At 39.6% G+C, this 27,093-nt stretch overlaps 1 protein-coding gene across 2 annotated transcripts in view; it reads right to left on the minus strand.

Moving 5' to 3' along the window:
- The window catches only part of MAB21L3 (mab-21 like 3), a 41,293-nt gene extending 14,556 nt beyond the window's left edge, over positions 1-26,737 (minus strand). Inside the window, exons 1-3 of one of the 2 annotated variants that reach the window (XM_021002566.2) lie at positions 26,613-26,737; positions 19,624-19,929; positions 6,368-6,508 (exon numbers count right to left, since the gene is read on the minus strand). In XM_021002566.2, coding sequence (XP_020858225.1) covers positions 6,368-6,508; positions 19,624-19,671 — 189 coding nt within the window. In that variant the 5' untranslated portion in view covers positions 19,672-19,929; positions 26,613-26,737. Of the gene's footprint in view, positions 1-6,367; positions 6,509-19,623; positions 19,930-20,819; positions 20,989-26,612 lie in introns of those variants that run through there. The other variant, XM_078154938.1, reaches the window with a different exon arrangement.
- Positions 26,738-27,093: the final 356 nt, after the last annotated feature.

Below are 27,093 nucleotides of genomic sequence, written 5' to 3' on the forward strand. Positions count from 1 at the left end.
CAGATATGAGGAAACACCCTCATCCATTCCAATCTCCTGCTTTGTGGAGGTGGGAGGTCCACAGGTATTACAAATTGCACACATTTTTGGACTTCTTCACTGTATTGATCAGTGGTGCTGACTTTTTTTCCCCCTCTAAAAACTACAGTTTGTTAAATGGGATGGTTCTCTAGGAAGAGAAGGGGGAGGGATACTTGGGATGGCCTTGGTAATGTAAAAAACACAAGATATCAATAAAAACTTACTTTAAAAAGGCGATTGGACTCCATGACTTCTAAGACCCCTTCTAGGTTTTAAACCTGTGTTCCTATTATTCTTCAATTGGTACAATAGTTGCCTCTCCACATTGAGAGGGAAGTGTCCCCATGAGGAGCTCCATCCAGAAAAAACAGTATCTTAACTCTTCTTTAGTCTCTCCCTCTAAATCTGAATGGATTCTATGCTCATTCATTCTCCTTCATTTTTCCTCATGTGATTGAAATTAGTATATTCTCCTCTTCTGTTTCTACCTTTCCCCCCCATTATTTCATAAATTTCTTTGCATATTTCTCTGCATTGATCATAGTTGTCCACAATGTTATAGAAAACAATCAAAAAGCTACCTGCTCAAAGTTTTTCATATCAACATTGCATATAATTGACAAAAAAGGAAGCTACTTAAATATTCAGCAAAAAAAAAAATGCCCTTTTTCTTTGCTTATATCCTGGGCCATTGGGCGATGGGGTCCAGACAGGTAAAATCCAGAAAGCAGTGTGAGAATTTAAGGGAGCCCATCATACCAAGTCCTACTACTCGCACTTTGGCCATCCTCCTCATCCTTCTCTCACCTAAGCTTGGACTCTGCCCTTGGGACCCCCCTCCCATGATGGGAAGTCCGGTATGAGAGAAAATGAGATGTCACAACCAAGGTGTGTGCCTCCAAGAAAAGAGCCCAACGTATGCTCCAAAAGGAATCCCCATTATAATACACCCAACAAGTCAACATTGAGTGCCTGATTGAAGACCTCCAGTGAGGAAGAATCCATTATCTTCTCCCAAGGCAGCTCTTTATGGTTCTGGTAAGTGACAGAGTGAACCAGAATAGGACCTTCCATTACCATATAAGTAATAAATCTTTTGTTGTGAGAACAGAAAGAAACTATACTTAGATGTGAATACACAGTCTAAACATATGTAGGATGTAGTGTTTGAAAAAGAGTAGGGATGGAATAATCACAGAAAAAAGTTATCAGAATTTCAATCTTCTTTTTATCTACAGTGATAATCAGATCAGCTCTCTTTTTTTCTTTTTCTTTTCTTTTTTCTTTTTTCTGTTTTCTGTTTTGAGGTAATCAGGGTTAAACGACTTGCTGAGGGTCATGTAGCTAGTAAGTGTTTGAGGCCACATTTGAACTCAGGTCCTCTTGTCTCCAGAGCAGTCACTCTATCCACTGTGCCACCTAGCTGCCCCCTAGCTCTTTTTCCTAAGCTAGCATTGATCCCAGGATCCATACAGGTGCTTGACCCTTAGAGGAACAGAGGGGAAATGGAAAGCTAGTCCTTGAGATAATGTGTTTTGTATTTGTGAGATTATTCTGAATTTAATGAGAAAAAAAAATCTACCAACCAGAAGTATTCATAATCTCCCATGAAAAGCATTTTGAGCAGCCAAAATGGTAGACTGATAGTCTAAGTAAAAGTATAAGTTGATGGACAGAATAAGGCATGACCAAAGGGAACATGAACTTGGATCACATCACCCTGAAGCCCTCAGCACAATTCAGCCTGTGCTGTTGTCATCCAATTGGGCCCTGAAGGATCTACCCTTGGTGTGAAGAGCAAATCCCTGTGTGTAGGATTTGGTTACTCTTTCCTCCAGTACTAAACTCTCCACCCTTTTTCTTCAAATGAGGTGCTTGTTTAGAAAATGACTAATTTCATAGCAGCAGACCAGACCTCTCTTAAAGAACAATGAGCTAATGTTAGGATAGAGTGAAGCCAAATGCAAATGTGTACTCCAGAGCAAGATGACCCAATTGTTAAAAAACTAAAACAGGGAAGTCACAATCACAATATTATCTCATTTAGCTTTGAATGGGAAATCAAGAGCGCCTGTCTCTCTACATATTGCAATGCTAGACAGAGCACAGATATTCGAGAGATACTTGAACTGATGGAAATCTCAGATGAAATAAGATAATTTTGTATAGCCTATTACCATTAATTTCAAAATCATTTTTTGCAGCAGGGGGCTAGGAAAGGGTCTAAGCCAGTTATTATACTCATATGAGGAATTCTTAGGTAAGGAAACTCTCTCTACCAGTGTAGGTCAGTGCTTTCTCTGCAATTTATGGTCTTGGAGTTTCCTAGGGTACTCTGAGAGGTTAAGCAACTTGTCCACGGCTGAACCTAGGTCTGCCTGGCTCTGATGCTTGCTCTCTGTCTACCATGTCACAGTGCCTCTCATATTTGTGGTATAACCTACCTAAATGCAAAAAAAGCCCTTTTTTTGGAATTGTGGATGCTAATGAAGAGTTAATTCCAAATGGGAAAGTCTCACAAAAGGAAATTTTGTGGATCACTGATCTAGACAAATGTCTAGCCCCTGCCATGATGGGAAGTTCAACAAGGGAGAAAATGAGACATCACGGGCAAGGTGTATGCCTCCAAGAAGATAGTGTTGTATCCTTGAGATGGGGGCAGGCCCACGAAAAAATACAACTGTATTGAGATTCAGAGAAGGGAAGTTGAGTTTACAAGTCTGCTGTACCCCCAGGTCCTTAACCCAAGTACACTGATTTTCAAGAAGGTCTTTGAAGGACTTTTCTTCTTCCAGCAGAAATTTTTATAGATTTTTCCCCAAGTATATGCTTCTAAAGATGGGCCCCTCTTCGTGACAAGTATGGCCCTTATCATCACGAAATCATTTTTCATGATCTGGCCAAGCCAGAGAGCTGAAAACAGTGAAACGTGATACCAGAGTGACTACAAACTCAGTGGGTAGACCATTAGAGTACACCCACTTCCCTCTCTGTGTTTGAGTTTTTGCCTTTTGCCTTGGGCTTAACTACCTTCAGAAGATTTAGAGATTTGCATATTAATTTGGAAGAGTTGATAATTTCTCATTTCATACTATACTCTTCAAGCGTCTTGTGTTCTTTTCTTAATGATCAAACTCTGAAACTGCTGCTATTCCCAGCCCTAGGAAACATCACCCCGTAGAGGCCCAGTCCCTGACCACACACACACACACATGGTTTTGATGAAGTAGCCTCTCCGCCTGCAGAGCTCCATCCCTGATGAGGGCCCAGGCCTGACCTCATGCAAAGGGCTCTGCAGAGGTGAGACTCTCTACTGAATTCCACTTGGCAAAACCACACAGAACAGAACAGAACAGAAGAAGACTCCCCTCGAGGGTTATCTGGCAGAAATGAAAACAGAAATAAACGGAATCAGGAAAAAAGGTGCTTGCTCACACTCTACCCTTAGGACTCCTGGGTTTTTCCATCCACTCTGCTGCTACACTTTCTAATATGAGTTCTTTCCTCCAAATAACATGAGAGTGCCTAGCTTGCTTGCTTTCTAAACTTGTATCCACAGTACTCTGGCAAGAGTGAGTGCTTCCTAAATGCTTTTTCATCTGTCCATTTGTTCATGGCCTAACCCTCCAAAAATTGTGATCCTTGAGGACAGGGTTCTTTTCTGGATTTTGGACTAAATGGTCTCTAACATCTTTTTTTTCAACTTTCAGTCCTATGATTTCTTTCAGCTTTTTTTTCTTTAAATTCTGTTCTTATAAAATATTCCAATGTATAGTATAGAAAGAACACTGGACTTGAGATTAGAAGAGCTGGTTTCAAATTCTACCATTGCCACTTACTTGTAAGTCCTTTTTCCTCACTGGGACAATTTCCTCATCTGCAAAATGGGGGGAATTAGATGACTTCTCAGGATGCTTTCAATTCTAAACCTATGATCCTCTGGTATTCCATCTAGGTGAGGCAGATGGCTTAGAACAATAAGACCATTTTAATAAGACTCAATAAAATTTTACCCACTGTCTTACACTGCAGTGACAGAATAATACATACATCCTATTCCTTGACCCTTGGTTTGCATAAATTTCTCAAGGCTGGAAGTTGGGTTTTCAGTTAAATCCAGTGGTTCTGCACATTACTACCTGTGTGACTTAAGTCATTTCCTTTCTCTAGACTTCAGCTCCCTGATCTATAAATTGGTATAATAATACTCAATAGAACCTGCTTCAGGGTTGGTGGAGTAAGTGAGATAATGCAAATAAAATGGCTTGCAATTGCATTTCCCCATAAAAAGTAAATTATTATTATTATATTATATATAATATAATTAGATGGTATATAATAATTATATATTATATTTATAATGGATTTATGTTTATATATTACATTATAATATTATTATATTTTTTTTATTATTGTCCAACTAGCACAGACAAGCCTCCTTTCTGATTGTCCAAATCCTGACTATCTCTTAAGGGCCAGGTCAAGCTCTATGTTCCATATAGAGTCTTTGCTGACTGCCCTAACTTCCAGTATTTTTATTTTCTCTGGATTCACACAACATATGGTGGTGCTTATTCAGATACCATTTTGTTTTGCTATTTGGCTTTCATTCACATGCATATGTCTTACTTCTTCAACTAGACTATAAGCTCCAAGAGGTCAGGAAAGGTCTGTGTCTTACAAGTATATCTCCCACAAGCGCATAGTGGGTACTCAATACTTGACTTTAATAAAGCCAGGATAGAGAAGTTAAGGAAGACAGGTTTAGTGGCCCATTACAACCCAAACTGCTAAAATAGTCAAAATCAATTAATCAGTAGTCATTATGTTCCTACCTATGTGGCAGGCACTGGGAATACAAAACCCAAAACCAAACCATCATTGCCAGTGGGGAGCTTACACCCCAGCTGGAGAGATGACATGTACACATATAGGTACATATAAAGCAGATACAAAGAAATTTGAGGGAAGAGGATTTCACTAGTGAGGGGAATCAAAGCAAGCCCCATTTTAGAAGATGCTACTTGAGCTGAGCCTTGAAGAACACTAGAGATTCTAAACAGATAATGAGGAGGGAGTGCATTCCAGACATGGGGGATAGACAATGATGAAATATCTCGTGCAATTAGTAGCAAAGAGGATGGTATTACTGGATTCCAGAGTATGTGAAGGGGCAATAATGTGTAATAAGGCTAGAAAGGGAGGTTGGGACCAGATTGTAAAGGGGCTTACATGCCAAATAGAGGAGTTTACATTTAATTCTAGAGGCAATAGGAAGTCGCTGAATTCAATAAATACAAGCATATTGAAATCTGCCTATCGAAACCCTTACCTTCCTTCAAGGCCACACAGAGGTCCCACTTTTTTTTATGAATACCTAAATCTCAAAGGCCAGTGAGTGCAACCAATACCTCTCCTTTATCCCCAGTGAGTAGTTATTCAACTTTCCCATGAAGACCTCTATGAAGGGGGAATCCATTACTTCTTGATATTATTCATTCCCTTACTGGAAAGTTCTGATTGTTAGATTTTTCCTTACAGAAAGCCAAAATTTGACTCTTAGTCAACTTGTACTCATTGTTCCAAGTTCTCCCCTTGAGAGTCAAGTACATTAAGTCTGGCTTCAGATAGACTAGAAATAATCATGAGAAAGATAGAAAATGCTGGAATTGAGAAGGATTGGAAAAGGCTTCCTGTCAAAGATGGGATTTTAGCTGGGACTTATTGGAAGCCAGGGAAGCTAGGTGACAGAGGTCAATAGAGAGGGCATTCCAAGCATGAGGAATAGTCAAGTGGAAATATCTGTAGTTGAGAGTTGGAGTCTCATGTTCAGAGGATAGCAGGAAGGCCAGAGCCACTGGATCAAAGAGTATATGACTGGCACAAGGTATAAGAAGACTAGAAAGGTGGGGGATGGGGATCAGGTTAGGAAGGGCTTTGATCACCAAACAGAGGACTTTATATTTGATCCTGGGGAGTGGAGTAGAAAGCCACTAGATTTGAAAGGAATCTCCAAGATCCTCTAGTCCAGTTGTGTCTAACTCAAATAGAAATAGATCCTTGTAGGCCATATACTGATTGAGATAACCACAAATTAACATAATCTATGTTGCTTTGTATTTTTATTTATTTTACTAACTATTTCCCAATTACAGCAGCACCTTCTCTTATTAGACAGCTGTGATTCTTAGAATGTTTTTTTTTTCCCTTATGTTGAGCTGAAGTCTATTTCACTGAAATTTTTGCCTGTTTGTGCTTGTTCTCCTCTCTGGGGCCAAGCAAAACTATTTAAATTATAGAGTTTCTGGAATAGATATTAAATCTAAAAAGAGCCACCATTTCTTACCTTTATGTTTTCGTTGTGATAGCATGATTTAGAAACGGGTTGGAATCTAATGTCTCTGTAGCTGATTTCTTTGGTCAACCTATAGATGATCTCCTGAACCTCTTCCACAATCTTGGAGAGTAGACGTTGTCTCGGACCCACCTGCATTGGAGAAACAGGCAAAAACTGTCTTTGACTGCTTCAGATCAAAACTCCCACCTTTCCAAAATTTTTAATCTGAATCTTCCCACAGGGGAAAAATATTGTTCATAAACTCCAGCCCTAGAGAGGCTCTCAGGAGAAAAAAATCATTGACTCTGGCTCACAATTGTGACCCTATTATAAATAATGAAGGTAATAGTATATTATAATGAATTATATTATATTGTATTATACACTAATATTATAATAGTAATAGATAGTTAACTCATTTGATTCTCACAACAACCCTGTGTGACAAATGCTATTATTATCCCCATTTTCAGGCGAGAAAACTGAGGTATGGATAGAGTGGCTAAGTGATTTGTTCAGGGTCACTCAGTGTCCAAGGTAAGATTTGAGTTTAGGTCTTCCTGACCCCAAGTCCTATACTCTATCCATGACATCAACTAGATGCTTAAAGAGCTCCCAAATGTCTCAGTTTCTACATCTATGAAGTGAGGTCCCAATATTATAGATGAAAGTCTGTGAATTGTTGAAAGCAAACATACAGCCAACTCAAAATTATTTATGTTCATGAAGATAAAGGAATCCCAAAGATCAAAGTTCATGGATAGCTATAGGCCATGAACAAAAATTAAATCAATAAGGGATCCTAAAACCTATTTTTCCACACCCCCCTCATTTCCCACCAACCCTGGGTTCCTGAATCTTGGAGCAAGGCTTACTTTCAGGTAAAAACTTTCTCTCTTAGGGTAAATCTTTACCCTGTTAAACAAAATTTGGTCATGGAACAATCTGTAAGCCAACATTTCATTGGCCTAGAAGCTCCTTCTGAAATAAAGATTACCATTCTGCCTTTGGACGTTGCTGAGGAGAAGTCGGTCATAGGAAAATAGGAATACAGGCAGGGATGCTGTCATCTTAACACTTTCCAGGCAGATACTCATGATATCAACTGAACATTGAGCTCCAGTGGTAAAAAAAAAAAATTCATAACAATGAATAGGAACATTTTCAAGAGATCACCTGCTAGCAAATTAACTCACTATGGCATCATCTTCATGAATTTTCTCTACCAAGTATAGTCTCATTCCTAGTATCCAAGGCCTTCCAAAACTTTGCACCATCCTGTATTTTCTCAGACTACTTGTTGCTATTCAGTCTATACTTCAGCCAACTTGGATTACTTCTGTGTGGTTGTTTTCTCCTGCTACTAGACTATAAGTGCCTTGAAGTCAGGGACTTATTAGTTCTAGACATATATCTCCCCCAGTACCTGGCATAATGTTCTATATCCTGGTGATGATAAATGAATGAATATTATGGAGCCATTCCTAGATCTAGGAAGCAAACTATTATGAGTTTCAGACTACCAATCCAATGAATATTTATTAAACACCTACTATGCGCTAGGCACTGTGGTAAGCATGAGGGATACAATTAATAAAAAGAAAAACCAATAGAGAATCAAACACCTAGACAATCACAAACATGAAAGAGGATATAAGAGGATGGTGGCAGACAGGTCAAGGGAAAGGAAGCCTAATAAACGTTTTAGTAAACTGCAGTCAAAATAGAAAGATAAGTGTTAACATGGTACAGAAGTCAACCTCCCACAAGTATTGCCAAATTTAATGAAATGAATCTAGAAGCTTAGGAGTGACATACACATCCAATCCATTTCAACATAAGTTCCTAAGCCTCAACAAATGGCTTATTTTTAAATACCCAGAAGGCCAGTCTGGCCAAACCAAAAAAAGTATGAAGGGTAAGAGTAAGTAAGTAAGAGTAGGTTGGAGACAGGTGGCTCTAAATGACAAACAGAAGTGGTGGTATTTGATGCTAGTGATATAGGGAGTTTACTGAATGTTATAGAGACATGAGCAGACCTGTGCTTTAGGACTAACACTTTACCAGTTATGATGGAATTGAAAGAGAGTGGAAGCTACTGAAACAGTCCAGCTGAGAGGTGATGAGGACCTACGGTGGTACCACCTGAGTTGTGAGAAGGGAACAGCCAGAGAGAGATTCTGGAGGTAAAATTGAGAAGACTTAGCAAGGTATTGAAACATATACAGATTGGGGAAGGCTGAGAAGATTTGAGAATAATTATGAAAGTAGAAGGATGGTGATATCCTCAACAGAAATAGGGAAGTTTAAATAATATTTTATTTTCTCCCAGTTACGTGTGAAAACAATTTTTTAACATTCTTTTTTTTTTTGAGTTTTGAGTTCCAAATTCAAGAAAGGAAGGAAGGAAAGGAAGGGAAAGAAGAAAGGAAGGACGGAAGGAAGAGAAAAATAATAAGCTTCAATCTGTATTCGGACAAAATTCGTTCTTTTTCCGGGGGCTAATAGCATTTTTTCATCATGAGTCCTTTGGGATTGTCTTGCATCATTGTATTGCTGAGAATAGCTAAGTCATTCATAGTTCTTCATTGTACAATATTGCTGTTACTGTTTACAATGTTCTGGCTCTGCTCATTTCATTTTGCATCACTTCATGTAAATCATTCCAGATTTTTCTGAAATCATTTCAGCAGATACCTTCTTTTTTTGTCCATTTATTTATTTATTTTTAGTTTTCAACATTCACTTACACAAGATTTTGAGTTCCAAATTTTCTTCCCATCTTGTCCCTCCCCCAACCCCGATAGCAGGCATTCTGAATACCCTTTCTGCTAATCTGCCCTCCCTTCTCTCTCCCCCCCCCTTCTCTTATCCCCTTACTCTTCTATTTTTCTGTAGGGCAGGATAGATTTCTATGCCCCATTTCCCATACTACTTATTTTCTCCCTTCCTCCTCCCTACCCACCCTCTTTGAGAAGGCAAGCATCTCGATACAGGTTATACTTGTATAGTCATGCAAAACACCTCCATGGTAGTCATGCTGTGGAAAACTAACTATATTTCCCTTCATCCCATCCTGCTCCCCTATTTATTCTATTCTCTCTTTTGACCTTGTCTCTCCTCAGAAGTGTTTGCTTCTGATTACCCCCTCCCTCAGTCTGCCCTCCCTTCTATCATCCCACCAGTGTCTTATCCCTTTTCCCCCTATTTTCCTATAGGGTAAGATAGCTTTCCATACCCAGTTGAGTGTGTATGTTATTCCCTCCTTAAGCTAAATTTGATGAGAATAAGATTCACTCATTCCCTCTCACCTTCCCCCACTTCCTTTCCACTGTAAAAGCCTTTTCAAGTCTGTTTTATGTGAGATGATTTACCCCATTCTATCTCTCCCTTTCTCCTTCTCCCAGTATAATCCTCTCTCACCCCTTAATTTTATTCTCCAGATATCACCCCTTCACCTTTAATTCACCCTGTGCCCTTTATCTATCAATCTATCTATACATATAATTTTTTTCCCTCCAACTACCCTAATACTGACAAAGGTCTCATGAGTTACAAATATCATCTTTCCATATAGGAATGTAAACAGTTCAACCATAATAAGTCCCTTATGATTCCCTCTTTCTTGTTTAACTCTTTATGCTTCTCTTGAGTCTTATATCTGAAAGCTGAATTTTCTATTCAGCTCTGGTCTTTTCATCAAGAGTGTTTGAAAGTCTTCTTTTTCACTGAATATCCATTTTTTACCCTGAAGGATTATACTCAGTTTTGCTGGGTAGGTGATTTTTGGCTGTAATACTATCTCCTTTGCCCTCTGGAATATCATATTCCAAGCCCTGTGGTCCCTCAATGCAGAAGCTGCTAAATCCTGTGTTATCCTGATTGTGTTTCCACAATACTTGAATTGTTTCTTTCTGGCTGCTTGTAATATTTTCTCCTTGACCTGGGAACTCTGGAATTTGGCTACAATATTCCTAAGAGTTTTCCTTTGGGAATCTCTTTCGGGGGGGGTGATTGGTGGATCCTTTCCATTTCTATTTTGCCCTCTGGTTCTACAACATGAGGGCAGTGTTCCTTGATAATTTCTTGAAAGATGATGTCTAGGCTCTTTTTTTTGATCATGGCTTTCCAATAATTTTTGAATTATCTCTCCTGGATCTATTTTCCAGGTCAGTTGTTTTTCCAATGAGATATCTCACATTGTCTTCTCTTTTTCATTCTTTTGGTTTTGTTTTACAATGTCTTGATTTCTCATGAAGTCACTAACTTCCAATGGGCTCCATTCTAATTTTTAAGGAAGTATTTTCTTCAGTGAGCTTTTGGACTTCCTTTTCAGTTTGACCAATGTTGCTTTCTAAGAGATTCTTCTCCTCATTGGCTTTTTGGACCTCTTTTACCATTTGGGTTAAGCTATTTTTTAAGGTGTTATTTTCTTCAGTATTTTTTTAGGTCTCGTTTAGCAAGCTATTGGCTAGATTTTCATGATTTTCTGGCGTCACTCTCATTTCTCTTCCCAGTTTTTTATCTGTTTCTCTTTTTTCTCAAAATCCTTTTTGAGCTCTTCCATGACCTGGGACTGATTCATATTTTTCTTGGAGGCTTTGGAAGTAGGAGCTTTGACTTTGTCTTCTTCTGGTGTATGTTTTGATCTTCTTTGTCACCAAAGAAAGATTCTATGGTCTGACTTTTTTTTTGTGTGCGGTTTGCTCATGTTTTCATCCAATTACTTGAGTTTTAAACTCTTTGTTAAGGTAAAGGTCTGCTTCTACTGTGGATAATGTACTGTCCCAAGCTTCAGGGGTTTTGTGCAGCTGTTTTCAGAGATACTTCTAAATTTTCAGTTCTTCCAAGGTGGTATGATAAGAGGTGAGGTGTTTATTCCTTTCCTGGCCTGTGCTGTGCTCTATGAGTGACCACAAGCACTCTTTTCTGCCCTGGAACTGTGAGGAGGATTTATTCTCCACCACCAATACAAGCTTCATCACACCAGTACTCCTTCTTGCCCCAGGACTGCCACCCAGAACTGTGACCCAGATCCAAGCAAGAGAATCCTGCACCAGCAAAGAGATCACTGTAATCTCCCTCTGATCAGCCACTAGATTCCCCTTCATTCTGTGGGCCAAGAGCTCTGGAAGCAGTCACTGCCTCAGGGCTGTGCTGGCACAGGGGCTGGGACCCAGCTGCTCTCTCACTGTGGTCACAGACTTTTCCTACTGACCTTCTAAGTAGTCTTTGGCGTTTGTGAATTGAGAAGTCTGGAAACCTCCATAGGTGCCCTTTATTCAGTCCCCTGAGGCCCAGGTTTGTTGAGGCCTGTTTTGCCTGCATGACAGCACTGAACTGCCTTTGTCTCCCAGCCTGGCATGATAGACCTTTCTAATAAATCATCCAGGTTGTCTTGGGCTGGAAATCTGTTTCACTCTTTTTGTGGGTTCTGCTGCTCTAGAATCTGTTTAGAGCCATTTTTTACGGGTATTTGGAGAGGTTTGGGGGAGAGCTCGAGCAAGTTACAGCTTTTACTCCACCATCTTGGCTCTGCCCCTAGAAATAGGGAAGTTTAGAAGAAGAATTGGCTTGAGGGAGAAATATAATTAGTTTTGTTTTGGAAATCTTGAGTTTGAGATGTCCATGGGCATTCAGTTTGAAATATGTGGATGGTAACGAACATGGGCAGCTAGGTGGTGCCATAAGTTCGTTGAGCGCTGGACCTTAAGTCAGGAACGTTCATCTTCCTGAATTCAAATCCAGCCTTGGATACTTAGTAGCTGCATGACCCTGGGCAAGTCACTTAACCCTGCTTGTTTCAGTTTTCTCATCTGTAAAATGAGCTGGAGAAGGAAATGGCAGCCCACTCCAATATCTTTGCCAAGAAAACCCCAAATGTGGTCACGAAGAGCTGGACAAGACTGAAATGACTGAACACAACAGAAATCAGGGGGGAGAGAGGGAGAGAGATAGATAGAGAGAGAGAGAGAGAGAGAAGCAGGACCAGGCACATAGATGTGGGAGTCATTTGCATAGAGATGATAATTGAAGCCAGGAGAACTGATGAAATCATCAAGTCAGAGAATGTAGAAAAGTACCCAGTACTGAGCCTTGGAGTAAACCCCCTTGGGGAGTGAGATATGAATGATATTCCAAAAAAGGGGCCTATGAAGGAGTGGTCAGCCAGGTAGGAGGAGAACCAAGAGTGATGTCACAAAATCCCAGAAATTAGACATTATCCAGGAATAGATAACAGGGTCAAATGCTAGAGAGAAGTCAAGAAGGAATAGAATTGAGATAATTGGAATAGTCTGAGGAACTGGAGAAACGAGAGGGGAGGAAAGGGAAATCAGAGCAACAGCCATTGGGGGTGGGGGGAGGTGGTGAGGATTGAAGGGCCACAGTGAGAACAAAGAATGTGATTAGGAGGAATTGAGGGCTAGGGAATGATAAAGGAAACTGATTGAGTAAAAATAACAGATTACAAGCATTTAAAAGCATAAAGTAAGAGATAAGATTGAAAAGAGATGTAGATAGGTACCCTTCTGAATTTTGCCTTGTCTTCCAGTATGAATACTACCTGAAACCACCAAGTAAGAACTTTGGCTATTTCCCATAGGCCAGTGGTCCCAAAGTTCCTGTGCCTCCTCTGGTAAAGGTTTTCTTTCTGTCCTAGTGTGAAGGAGGGTGACAGAACGCCATCTACTCTAACCCTTTGAAGAAAAAACAGAGACTCAGAGAGGCAAAATGACTTCTGAATATCATATAGAAAGACTCATGGAGCAGGATTAGAACTCATTTCTATTGACTTCCAGGCTCTTTCTACTAAGCAGAATCACTGAATCTTAAGGGTTAGAAGAGAACTTGGAGGCAAAGTCTCAATGGGACATTTTTGTTCAATGGGCATAGAAGGCTTGCTCCTTGGGACAGCAGTGGGGTAGGGAAGAGATACCACCACAATGGGAATGCAGAAACCTGAGGATACTGGCCCCCATAGTGAAAGACCAGAGGCTGATTGTCTAATCCTCTTTAGCTTTTAAAGCCCTCCATTACCCAGCCTCTTCCTCCTTTTCTAGTATGATTATACCGCAGTTAATGTCTTCCCTCAGAGATTACATCCAATTTCTCTTGTACAGAAGTTCGAGTGGTCATTCAGCCTTTTCTTTATGACCTTTAATGAAGGGGAAATCACTCCTTTTGGAAGCAACTTTCTAAGCCATTTTCTTAGTTTGGAGCTGCCACCCAAGGTATGATTCCCTACATCTTTTCTCTTCCAACCTCCTCTCCTTCCCCTCTCTCCCCAGGCATTTGAGCTCATTCATTTATGTCTTTTCTTTTCAGTGATATTCCCAGCCAGCAGATCTAGGACCACAAGCCCTTTCACAAAACCTTGGTCATTTCAGTAATTTTCTATTTTATGTCTTTGAGGTTCTTAATAGTTTGTTGGCCACAGAATTTCTAGCATGTCTTAAAAAAACAAAACCAAACCTGATTGCTTCATTAGCAATTCTGTGTCACTAACTGTCATGATGTAGGTTTGCTTTCCCTATGTGACAGATAAAACAAATGGGTGATTTATGGAACTGACAACCACAAATTCCAGATTCAGGGCTGGTTTGTGTTTTGCAGTGAAAGAAATACATATACATATACATATACATATACATATACATATACATATACATATACATATACATATACATATACATATACATATACACATGGACAGGTAGATAAATACTATGTATGTATACATATATAGTATATATGTATACATACATATGTGTGAATGTATTATGTATGTTATTGTTGTTCGGTTTTTTCAGTCGTGTCTGACTCTTCATGACCCCATTTGGGTTTTCTTGGCAAAGATACTGAAGTGGTTTTCCATTTCCTTCTCCAGAGCATTTTACAGATGAAGAAGCTGAGGCAAGCAGGCTTGCCCAGAGTCACACAGCTAGTAAGTGTCTAAGCCCAGATTTGAACTCATGAAGATGAGTCTTCCTGATTCCAGGCCTGGCACTCTATCTGCTGCACCACCTAGCTGCCCCATTATGTATGTATGTATATATGTATGTATGTATGTATATATGTATGTATGTGTGTGTATGTATATGAAATTTCCCTTCCAGGTCTAAATGTAGGCTCCTTTGAGCTCTCTTGGATCTCAGTTCCCAACCAACTCCAAATCTATGATTCTATATTTGCTATATTTCTTCACCTGTATTTTACAGGTCTAGTCTTGCATTTCACCCACTAGTCCAGCCCTCCTCATTTTGAGGGGGTTTAGACTAGAGGTGGTGGTCCCTTGAAGCACACATATTGTGTGAGTCTATACTCCTGTTTAGGTCAAATTAGGGGTATGTTAAAGTGATCTCGACTTCAGGGTTGAAGGAGACAGACAGAAGTTAAGCCAGGTGTGGGGAGAGATCAGGGTAACCTACTACTTCATAGTTACTCATGGGGGAAGATTTGTTCTGAGGGAGTCTGATCATGTAGAGCTTTGTCCAAACAAGGAGAAACTTCCACAAGTAGAAACCTGCCACCAAGCTGGCCCCCACAACCTCAGCCTTGCCTTGCAAAACACAGAAAGAAATCATATGGTCTCTTCCCTCAAGCCACATCAGCAGATCTATCCTGTAATAAGGTATTTAAAAAAAACAACCCAACTCTGTCTGACCAGATAAGAAACCTACAATGAAATCATTTCAAATCCCATTTTGACTTTGGGGCCCTGTCCAAACCAGAAGACCTCTGGGAGATGATTTCTCCCATTCTGTATTCACTAAGTTAATTAATAAAGGAAGACTTGCTTGTTTTTAACAAGCTGCATGGATTCTGCAGAGAGTACCCAAAAAAAATTAACTAAAAATTCTTCTTTAGAGAGGCAGTGGGCATTATAGAAAGAGGTAGGAGAAAGGTCCAAATATTTTGTAGCTACAGGGAGCACAACTATAAAGGATTATGAAGAAACTATTCAACATTTCAATACTTTATATGCAAATATTTACATAATAAATATTTACATAATAAAACCATAACAAAGACAAGCTTTTAAAGATTTTATATGACAACTTACATTATATTTTATATTGTAACTATACAATTGCAAGATTTTAAAAGATTTTTAATTTAAAAAGATATATAATTCAATTAAATTTAAAATTCAATTTAAAATTTAAATTTAAAATCAAATTTAAATTTTAGGTTCAAAATCAAATTTAAAATTAAAATTTAATTTAAAAGATTTTTAATTACAAGATTTAAGAAATATCATATTATTAGATCCACTTATAAAAATACATTAACCAAAGGATCTATGAAGGAGACAGACAGAAGTTAAGCCAGGTGTGGGGAGAGATCAGGGTAACCTACTAGGTTACCCTGGACTAAGCCTATATAAGGATCTTAATCTGTCCCCAGCCGGAAGAGACCTGGGTTCAAATCCTACCTCTGATATTTGCTAGCTATGTGATCATAGATCTTTCACAACCTCTCTGGGGCCTCAGTTTTTTTCATCTTAAAATGGGGATGATATTAAATATTACCTGTAGTACCTACTTCATAGGATTGTAGTGAGGATCAAATGAGGTGTGTGAAATATTTTCAAAACTTTAACTTTCAAATCTTTTATTTTATTTTATTTTTTTTGCTTTTTGGTGAGGCAATTGGGGTTGACTTGCCCAGGGTCACACAGCTCGTAAATGTCAAGTATCTGAGTTCAGATTTGAACTCAGGTCCTCCTGACTCCAAGGCCAGAACTCTAGTCACTGCACCACCTAGCTGCCCCTGTGAATTTCAAATCTTAAAGCATTAAGCTCAACTCTACACTCTTCCTCTCCCTCATTATCATCATCATATTCTTGAAGTATCTATAATTTTATTAGTAGGGCATTCTTTTCAATGATACAGATTTCAACTATTCTGAGTGTTGCCAAGATTGCAAACTCAGTTTGTTTGTTCCTTAGACAAATGTCACATGAGCTATAATCACTAAACCTAACTCGAAACTTTTCCAGGTTGATAGGAACTTCCAGGCTTTGGGATTTACTGACATAGAACACCACACCTTCACAACATACCAAAAAATATATGGTTTTAAAAGAACTGCAATTGTATAGTTACAATATAAAATATAATGTAAGTTGTCATATAAGATCTTTAAAAGCTTGTCTTTGTTATGGTTTTATTATGTAACAGACAGTAAAAGAACTGTGTGGAGAGTCTACACATATGGACTAATGATAGACCTAAGAGAATCACAAATGTGTAATAACACATTCATGTAGAGCATTTTTACCAAAACAAAAACAATAATGATGAGGATGATGATATTTAAATAGCACTTCATGGTTTGCAGAAACACCATATATAAATGATCTCATTTGACCCTCATAACAGTAGGTGCTATTATTATCCCCATTTAGCAGATGAGGGAATGTGACCCTGAGGGTTAAGTGAACTGCCCATGGTTACATGTCTGTTAAGTGTCTGAAGTGGGATTCAAACCCAGGTTTTTCTGACTCCAAATTCAGTGCCCTATAAACTTCACTTTGCTGTCTCTCAGTTATCACAGAACGTGTTAATGCTAAATTGGGCCTAGAGGTTATCTAGTTCAATTCCTTCTCTTTTTTTTTCCAGATGAGGAATCTGAGACCCAAAGAAGTCATTATTCTAGGTGAGTATTTTGGTTGAAATTTATCAGAGATCACATCAAAATAATAAAGGCAACTTTAAAGAAAGAATTGCCTGGGGCCCCAAATTTTTGTGGGCTCCACCTCTCTCCAATGAGACATGGTATTGTACTGTGATATTACCCAGATCTCCATCTTTACCTGTCCTCTTCTCCATCTCCTCTTTATCTCGAAAGATAAATATTAAATTAGTATGTGCTGAATATTATTTTCCCTTGCTGACATCATCCTAAGTCCTGCAGAGAGCTAAAAATAATATGTTAGATGTAACTCTTGTTCTCCAAGAATACTATACTCTAAAGGAGAAGACAAGATAGTTTGATAACTAGGGACAGATAAAGATTAGATTGTAAATTCCTAGAAGATGGGAACCATGTCTTTTTAAATAAGCATTCCCCAAAGGCCTGATAAGGAGCTGTAAACCCCAATATTTATTAAATAACAGTTTCTAGATGGACATGAATAAAGCAGAGATGGGCACATTCATAGAGGATTATGGAAAACCTGCACAAGTAAGGCATAGAAGTATTTAGAGTAGCCGATGGCCAATCATTCTAACCTTGGAAGTCTTCATGGAGCAAATGAATCTTAAGCATAGTTCTGAAGGAGTGTAGGAATATGGCTTAGGGAAATATAATAGGGGGATGTTCGAAGTAGGAGGTAGGAGACAAAAGACAAAATAAGAGGAAGGACAGAGACTCACTAATTATTAACCACATTCATACATGTACATGAATGAATGAATGAATGAATGACAGCAGGCAAATGTGTCCAGTTGAAGTAGTTCTTCTGGTTATAAAATCAATGTTCCTTTCAAGAGATTGGGAAGGTCAAATGACTCCATACAATGGAGAGCCTTCAATGGAGTTTGGATTTTACTCTGTAGATAATGCAGATCTTTCCAACGATTAATGCTTCTAAATTCATTACAGACGCTCCCTGCTGAGCTACTTAAAACAATGATAGGAAGAATAATAGAAAGAATTTTGCTTACCTAGAACTTTAACAATAATTCAAGTTTGAACATTGAACAAAGAAAACTCAGGTATATGGATTCCCCTCTAAACTGTAAGTGTAAAAGGACTGGTTACTTGATAGATTCAATTTTTATAACAGGAGGTAAAGGTACAAAGTTTTAAAAACATCTACAAAGTACCTACAGTGAGCTCTGCACCTCTAAAGACAAATCTTCAGTGAATATTAACTGAGTATTATTACCCTTAATAGCATGGCCTTTAGTCCCGAAGAGAGTTAAAAAGGTACAGTTCTCATTATACCTATAGTGAGCAGCTGCCTACCTCATTTTTCCTTTTACTCTGCCTAAGAACTCTCAGGTGGCAAAATATAAAAATAATACTTATTAATTAATTAATTAATGAGAATGACTTTTTCCCCAGAAGGTTTAATGAAAGTCCTTGAAAAGTCCTGAAACTATTCAAGGTGCTTATTGTTTTTATCAGACCTTGCTCCCTTTTCTTCTGAACTTCTCTCTAGGACTCAGTTTCATTATCTGTTGAATGAGGGATTTGTATTACCTTAGTAGAACTCTAACTAGGTGATGACAGTTAGCTCTTTGCCTGAGGGTACTGAATTTACCAGCAGGCACTGACTTACCTTTCCTGGCCAGCTAGAAACAAAAGAGCTCATTACCCAGTTAACAGAGATAATTAGTTAAATACAAAAGCAAGCTACCAGATGCCTGGACCAGGTGTGAACACCTTCTTTCTTTATAAAAGTGGGCAGTTCCATTCTGTCTGAGTTCCCCTACTGGAAGGTGATAGTGTCCTCCTGTCTTCCCTCCCTCCCACATGCTCCCCCCCCCCAACTGAGGGAAATTGGCCACTTGCCCTGGGTTCATTTCTGATACTAGCTGGGAGCACCACAACTCTTAGTCACTGCTGAGTGACGCTGGGCTCTGGGCTCCTTCTAATGGGCATTTAGTAAACATGGCCAAATGAAGCCATCCTTGTACAGGACACACTGTATTAGGCACTCTGTAAGATACACAAAGAACAAAGGAAGTTGTCTCAGCCTCCGGGGGAGCTCACCAGTCCAGTCAGGGAGACAAAATTGACTTGAGAAATGTCAGAACGATTACAAAGCAGCTTTTGAATGACTCCAAGGGGATGTGGTGAAATAGGAAAACATGAAAGAGACGGAATCATCAGCAAAGAAATCCTAAGAAAGAAACTAAAAAGCGTTAAAGGAACCCTAAGAAGGAAGAAGTAATGGGACGGCTCTAGGTTATTTCCATTTGCAATGCATACAATATACATACACATATACATACATATATGTGCCTATGTGTATCTGTGTGTATAATATCTTTGTACACTTTTTTTTTTTTGCATATTTCCTTCCGTGATAGAATGTGAGTTTCATGAGGGCAGGGACCATATTTTTTTTTCCCTTTCTTTGTATCCTCAGTATTTAGCACAGTGCCTGGCACATTGTAAATGCTTGTTGATTACCTTTAAGCCTAAAGGGGCTCCATAAGAATTTTCTCCTCAAAACCCACAGTATCTACACAGATGAGTGAATGGCAAGAGAACAGAGGGATAGGGGGACAGAAACATTCATCCTTACCTTATTCATAAGATAATACTTCACAGCTTCTTCTGTTAATGATTCCATGGTTTCTCTCTCTCTTTTTTTTTTTTTTGTTCCAGATTGTGCCCTAGGTTCTTGGGCTGACTCTAACTGCACAGAAAAATGCTGGTGTGCTGTTTGTCTTGAGGCTGTTATCCACTATCCACATGTTGCCCCTCCCAGTTTTCTCTGGGAGTTAAACAAAAGGGCCATCCCAACAACACGTGGATCTGTCCTCCTCAGCTCTTGACTCAAATCCTCTTTTGCAAGTCGCAAGAACACATCTGTCATTTAAAAAAAATGCTTTGGGGGCGGGGAGGAAAGAGAGAAATGATTTGTCATTCATGTAAGTCTAGTACAATTTTCTAGACTATCCCTGAAGAGTTTTTAATCTTCTAAAACATATTTCCCACTCAGATATTTGAAATTTTTTTTTAGAAGACAGAAATGCGGTCTAGCCAGCCATCCTTCCAAAACCTCTCCTGAGTTAATCTCTTCCCAACCTCCTTTGTGTTCAGTTTTACTGAGACCAGGAGCACCCCCTTGCCTTTCTGGGCTCATATCTCCTCTGTTCCCTCTCATGTTGATAGTAAATACCCCTGCCTGACGATCTAGAGCACAGTTTGATTTACTTTCTTTACAATAAACATATAAGAAACTGAGAGATAATCAGTCTGTCTGGCAACAAGCTTCAGGGAGGTAATGTGTGCGCTGCTTTTTGCTTTTATAACAAGATGCCCATATGTTTGCTTGCTCTCTCCCTCTCTCTCTCTCTCTCTCTCCCTCTCTCTCTCTCTCTCTCTCTCTCTCTCTCTCTCTCTCTCTCTCCCTCCCTCTCTCTCTCTCCTTCCCCTCTCTCTCTCCCCCTTCTCTCTTTCCCCTCTCCCTCCTTTCTCTCTGTTACATTCTCTCTTCTCTCTCCTTCTCTTACATTCGATCTTTCCTTTCTGCTTCATTCTCTTTTCTCTTTCTCTTTTTTCTCTCTTACATTCTCTCTCACACATTCTCTCTCCTTTCTCTCTCTGTTATATTCTCTCTCTTCTCTCTCTCTTGCATTCTCTCTCTCTAACATCCTATCTTTTCTCTTTTGCATTCTCTCTCCTCTTTCTCACACACACATTCTCTCTCACTCTCTGTCCCTTGGATGGCTCACACACAGGGAATGACAAGACAGAAATCTTTTGCTTGCTCACCTGTTTTCCTTAAAACATAACTTCCCTCTTCCCATTTGAAGGCCCTGTATGGCTGGCAATAAAAACAAAGTCACTATAAACAGGCCTGTAATAAGTGGAGAAAATGCTCCCATCTGGTTTCATCAGCAAGAGTCATGTTTGAGAAGAGCATGGCAGCAGATACCCAGCCAGTCTGGCTCAGGCTGGTTTTACTGCAGGGGAAAAAAATTTCACAATGGCCCAGTCTCTTGGAAACACGAAAACATTGCCTAGTAGTACCCAGACAATTTGTCAAATTGCAATACATATGCAATCTCAGCATGCTTCTGTCAAGTATGCCAAAGGTGGGGAGTGTGTTTCACGAAAAGCTTTAAGCCTAATGCTCTCCATTTTAATTTGTACCTATTAAATTCAGTAACCTTGACATCATCCTTGATCTCAGAAATCTAGGTTGGGTACCTTCTACATACACCTCTGCCTATCTCTGCTACCCTAGTGAGGTATGACACAAACTTGACTCCAACTATTCCCAAAACCATCTTCAAAGCCTCTGTGTCTCCTGCCATCTTGTGTTCAGGCTATTCCTTGCTTTCTGGACAGCATTATAAAAAAATCAGCGGTCACCAAAAAGAAAAACAAAACCCAAAAAACCAAACACCCTTATCCCCTCTTTCCCTTAAAATAATATTTTATTTATTTCTGAAACCCTATAATCTTCTTAATTCTTGTTTGATATGGTGTGATTTGTCATAGAAGGGCTGGTGAGCTGGAAGAATAAATGAAGAAAAGAATGGTCCCATTTCTCTGGGTATAGATGAGGACTGCTAGAGATAAGCATTTCAAATACTGAGAGTAATTATGTCAAAAGAGCAGTGAGGGGGAGGGAGGAGTTTACTCACAGTGATTGGGTTGTGAGTAGTCCAAAGCTTCAACCAGGAACACGGTTCCTGGTTTGGGGAAATAGTTCTTTAAGGAAAAGGGCTTTGAAATACATTTCCACATCTACAAGTCATCTCACAGCCTGAGAAAGATATAGCCTCAATCCTTGACTACGGTATGTATGTATGTAGGTATTTGGTTTGGAGCTGTGATTTCATTGGTATGAGGAACTCATGATGAGGAAATCCCTCTACCAATATACAGTGGTAGAGGCCAAGTCCAAATTCTATTTTACTAGTAAGGAAACTGAGGTACAAAACTGTGTTGATTGGGACCACTACAAGTTTGTGCTACAAAGTCTCAACTGGGCCCTTCCTAAGGCAAGGCAATCCTTTTACATCTCTCTGATCCATTCACTATCCCATTTCCCACAGCACCTCCCACAGCTGTCCTCTCACTTGCCTTCTTAGCTGACAACCTTGCCTCATACTTCACTGAAATTATTGGGGCCATTTGCAGAGACTGCCTTCTTTCTTTGTCATCACTCAGATGCTTTCTGCCAGCATCCCTTTCTTTACTCCTGTCTCACACAAAAAAGTAGCTTACTGGTGTGTGAGTAAGTGTTTAACAAACAGCTTTCTGGAAAGAAAATGTATACATGACATACTTTTAAGTTTAATCTGTGTTATTAACATTTTTCTTCATCACTTTCTCCAGTCTAGACAATCAATGGAACAACTGAGCAAGCTCTGATTTGTAGTCGTTGCTAGTTTCCAAGATATAAATGCTCACGTCGAAAGTTTAACAATAGCTGGTCTGAGATGACTCCCTGGAAGTGGTCTTTTTCTTCTTCAGGGCAAACCTTTCCATATGCTCAAGGGACCCCAGTACATTCTATCTTCTGCAGACTGGTACCTCTCTTACCTCTACTGTCTCACTAATCTTCAATTGCTCCCTCTCTACTGGCTGTTTTCCTGTTATCTACAAACATAACCATGTGTACCCCATGTTAAAAAATCCCTCACCTGATCTATCCATCCCTACTAGCTATCTACCTATATCTCTCCTTTTTTGCAGTTAAACTCCTTGAAAAAGCTCACTACAACTGATGCCTCCATTTACTTTCCTCTCACTCATTTAACTATCTGCAGTTTGGCTTCTCACCTCATCATTCAACCAAAAGTGCATTCTCCAAATTTACTAATTATCTTGTACTTGCCAAAACAAATGGCATTTTCTGTATCTTCAGCCTTCTTGACTTCTCTACAGCCTTTGACACTACTGCTCATCCCCTTCTCCTTGGTGGGCAGCTGGGTGACACAATGAAATAATACAAAGGGAGAAGAGAAGGGGACTCAGAGAAGAGTGCTGTGGGATACCTAAGGTTAATGGACATATCCAGGAAAGTGGACTGAGAAGGAGCAGTGTGACAGGTAGAAGAAGAACCAGGAGAGAGTGATGTCCCTAAAACCTAGGAAGAACAGAGTATCAAGGAGAGGTTATTTAGTTACTTTTTTCAGTCGAGTCTGACCCTTCCTGACTCCATTTGGGGTTTTCTTGGCAAAGATGCTAGAATGGCTTGCCTTTTTCTTCTCCAGCTCATCTGACAGATGAGGAACCTGAGGCAGACAGGGTCCGTGACTTGTTCAGGGTCACACAGCTAGTTTTTGAGGCCAGATTTGAACTCACAAACTCCACACCTAGCACTCTATCCACTCTATACCTCATCCCCCTCCACCTCCTCTCTGATCTGATGACCCAGACCTCTGTGATCCATTTCTAGACCCTGGGCATTTTCACTGACTCTTCCACATACCTTTCCCTTCTCATCTCTGCCTCCAGGCTTCCCTGGCTTCCTTCAGATCTCAGCTAAAATCCCACTATCTGCAAGAAGCCTTTCTCGGTCATTCCTCCTCAACCTTAGCCACTTTCTTCTGAGACTATTCCAATTCATCCTATCGATATCTTGTTTGCACATACTTGTTTGCACATTGCCTCCCCCATTAGACTGTGAGCTCCTTGAGAACAGGGACTGGTTTTGTTTTTCTTTCTATCCCCAGTGTCCCTGACACTGCTTACTAAATGGTAGTGACATAAGGGTTAAATGACTTGCCCAAAGTCACACAGCCACCAAGTGTCAGAGGCAGGACTTGAAGGGAGGTCTTCTTGACTCCTAGGCTGGTTCTCTGTTAGTTTCCCCAATGGGGCTCACTGTTTTGTAACATTCTAATGCTACTCACCTACTTTTGCAAGGAGATGCCTAAGAAATGCTTGTTCAATTGGACTGGATAGGCATCATAGGAAGAAATACAAGTTAAGGTCCCTTGACCTCAAGAATATAGAAATTAGCCAGGCATGTAGGTGAGTGCCTGAAATCTTAGCAGCTGAAGAGGCTGAGGCTGTTGTATTTCATTAACTCCAAAGTTCTGAGCTGTGGCCGCCAGGAGCTGGAGGCAACCAGGTTGTCTAAGAGGGGGAAGAACTCACCCAGATCAGAAACAAAACAGTTTGAAGTTCCTATGTCAATCAGTAGTGGGACCAAGCCCAAGAATAATCCCTGCAAGTCCAGACCAGGCTAGATGAGGAAACCCAGTCTTTAAAAAAATCTCTATCTATATCTCTATCTATATCCATATCCATGTCTATATCTATATCTATATCTATATCTATATCTATATCTATATCTATATCTATATCTATATCTATATCTATATCTATATCTATATCTATATCTATATCTACATCTACATCTACATCTACATCTACATCTACATCTACATCTATATCTATATCTATATCTATATCTATATCTATATCTATATCTATATCTATATCTATATCTATATCTATATCTAGATCTAGATCTATATCTATATCTAGATCTGTATCCGTATCTAGATCTGTATCCGTATCTGTATCCGTATCCGTATCTGTATCCGTATCCGTATCTGTATCCGTATCCGTATCTGTATCCGTATCCGTATCTGTATCCGTATCCGTATCTGTATCCGTATCCACATCCGTATCCACATCCGTATCCGCATCCGTATCCGTATCCATATCTACATCTATATCCATATCTACATCTATATCCATATCTATATCTATATCTATATCTATATCTATATCTATATCTATATCTATATCTATATCTATATCTATATCTATATCTATATCTATATCTATATCTATATCTGTATCTATATCTATATCTATATCTATATCTATATCTATATCTATATCTGTGTGTGTCTACACATACATATATACATATAGATATATGTGTATATATGTTAGTATGTCCATGTATATGAACATATGGGGGAGCTAGGTGGCACAGTGGATAGAGTGGATAGAGGGCCTGGAGTCAAGAAGACTCCTCTTCCTGGGTTCAAATCCAGCCTCAGGCACTTACTACTGTGTTAAGTCCCTTAACCCTATTTGCCTCTGTTTCCTCATCTATAAAATGGGCTGGAGAAGGAAATGGCAAACTACTCCAGTATCTTTACCTAGAAAACCCTAAATGGGATCACAAAGAGTTGGACACAATCGAAAAACGACTCAACAACAAAATGAAGAGATTTCCCAGGTGATCTCTAAGGACCACCCCAACTCAGAATCTGTGTTGCTATGATACTGCTCAAGGAATCCTTTATCTATAGCTCAATTTTTGGTATGTAAGGTTAAAAAATAAAGTTTATAGTAGGAACCATAGAGATCATCTGGAAGAGATCTAAAGGTTATCTAGCTTAGAAGCTATCCGACTCAACCCCTCATTTTACAGATGGGGAAACTAAGGTCCAGAGGGGTTGGGTGAATTGCCCAAGTTTACATGGATAGTGAGTGATAGGAAGATTCCAAGCCAGATCTTTTGATTTCAGAGTCAATACTCTTTCCCCTGTATCATGCTACACCTAATCAATTCCCTGTGCTTTCTGAGATCTCTACTTTCTTATCACTGAAATCATCTGTGTCCTTGAGCTTTTCAACTAATATTCTTTTCACTTCTTGTCTCTCCTTTGAGGAAATCATCTTCCTTGTAAACCTCTCTGCTTGGGGTCAATCCTTCTACTATCCCAACTCTCTGGACCAGGGTTAGAGATGGGTATATACTCCTTGTTCCTCATCACCAATTCTATTTTTCTAACCCCCCCCCCAACACTCCCACCTCAGTGACCTTTGAACAACCTTTCGTTTTGGGTGGCCAATGTAACCCATGTCTGGCACTCACCCTCACTCCTACCCTTAGTGCCCTCCTCTACTCATTTCCAGGTTGCTCTTCCAACTTTAACTAACTCTTTGGCCTTGGGTCTTCTTCTCCTCTCTACCCCTTTCTAGGAACTTCAGTCTCATGTCCACTATCATACCTCTTGAACCATCTTACCTCTCTCGGGCCCTCTAGTTCTTGTACTGACATGAACATCTCCAGCTTGGATCTTCCATTGTCCCCTCCAAACTCAAACATCCAAAATTGAGCTCTTCCTTCCAACTTCTCTATCTCCGTATGTGACACCACATTCCCGTTCCCTTTCTCCTAGCTTTAGGGTTATCTTTGATCCTTCTTATTCCCCCATTTCTCATATCCAAGCAGTTATCAAGCCATAACAACAACAACTAGCATTTGTATAGTATTTTAAGGCTTGCAAAACTTTACTTTACAAATGTTATCTCATTTTATCCTCACAACAACCCTAGGAGGTAAGAACTATTATTATCCTCATTTTACAGATGAGGCAACTGAGGAAGCCAAAGTAATCAGGGTCATGTAGCTAGTGTCTGAAGTGGGATTGAAACTCAGATTCTAGGCCCAGGATTTCTTCTGTTCACTGAATCTCTCAGACTGTCCCTTTAGTATCCAAAACATCTTTCATATCCACCTGCTTTGCCCTATTCCCATAGCCACCCTCTCAGTTTAGTCTTCTGACCATCACCCACCTACAGTAATGTAAATAGTATCCAAAAAGTCCTCTCCTTTGGGTAATCTAGTCTTTCTTGACACTGTGCAAGTGTGATTTAAGTCACTCCTTTCTTCCTGCTTGGCACTTCTTCCTTTTATGAAATCATTTGGTCTCAGAACCTTCTAAGATAGAAAGTTCCATGCCTCATGCAATCTGGATAGTTGGTGCCTCCATACCTGTGACACCAGAAGCAGAAAGCCAATCAGATTGCTTGAGTAAACCTTGTCCCTCCCTATGAAATTCTGGGGACTCCTGCTGCCCTGGTTGTCATGGTGCCCAAGGTTGTGGGGCAATATTGGAACATCTTTGGCCTAGATGACAGAGGTGTTGGCTCCCAGCCCCTGTAGGACAGGTATAAGAGACACTGTACTGCCCCAGTCTTGACAGTGTCCAGTCTTGACAGTGTCAGCTGCTGCCCTAGTTGAAAGTTGATAATTGTAGCCCTAGTTTGAACAGTT

The sequence above is a fragment of the Phascolarctos cinereus genome, unplaced genomic scaffold (assembly GCF_003287225.1).
Source record: "Phascolarctos cinereus isolate Bilbo 61053 unplaced genomic scaffold, phaCin_HiC Scaffold_5;HRSCAF=322, whole genome shotgun sequence".
Classification (NCBI taxonomy): domain Eukaryota; kingdom Metazoa; phylum Chordata; class Mammalia; order Diprotodontia; family Phascolarctidae; genus Phascolarctos; species Phascolarctos cinereus.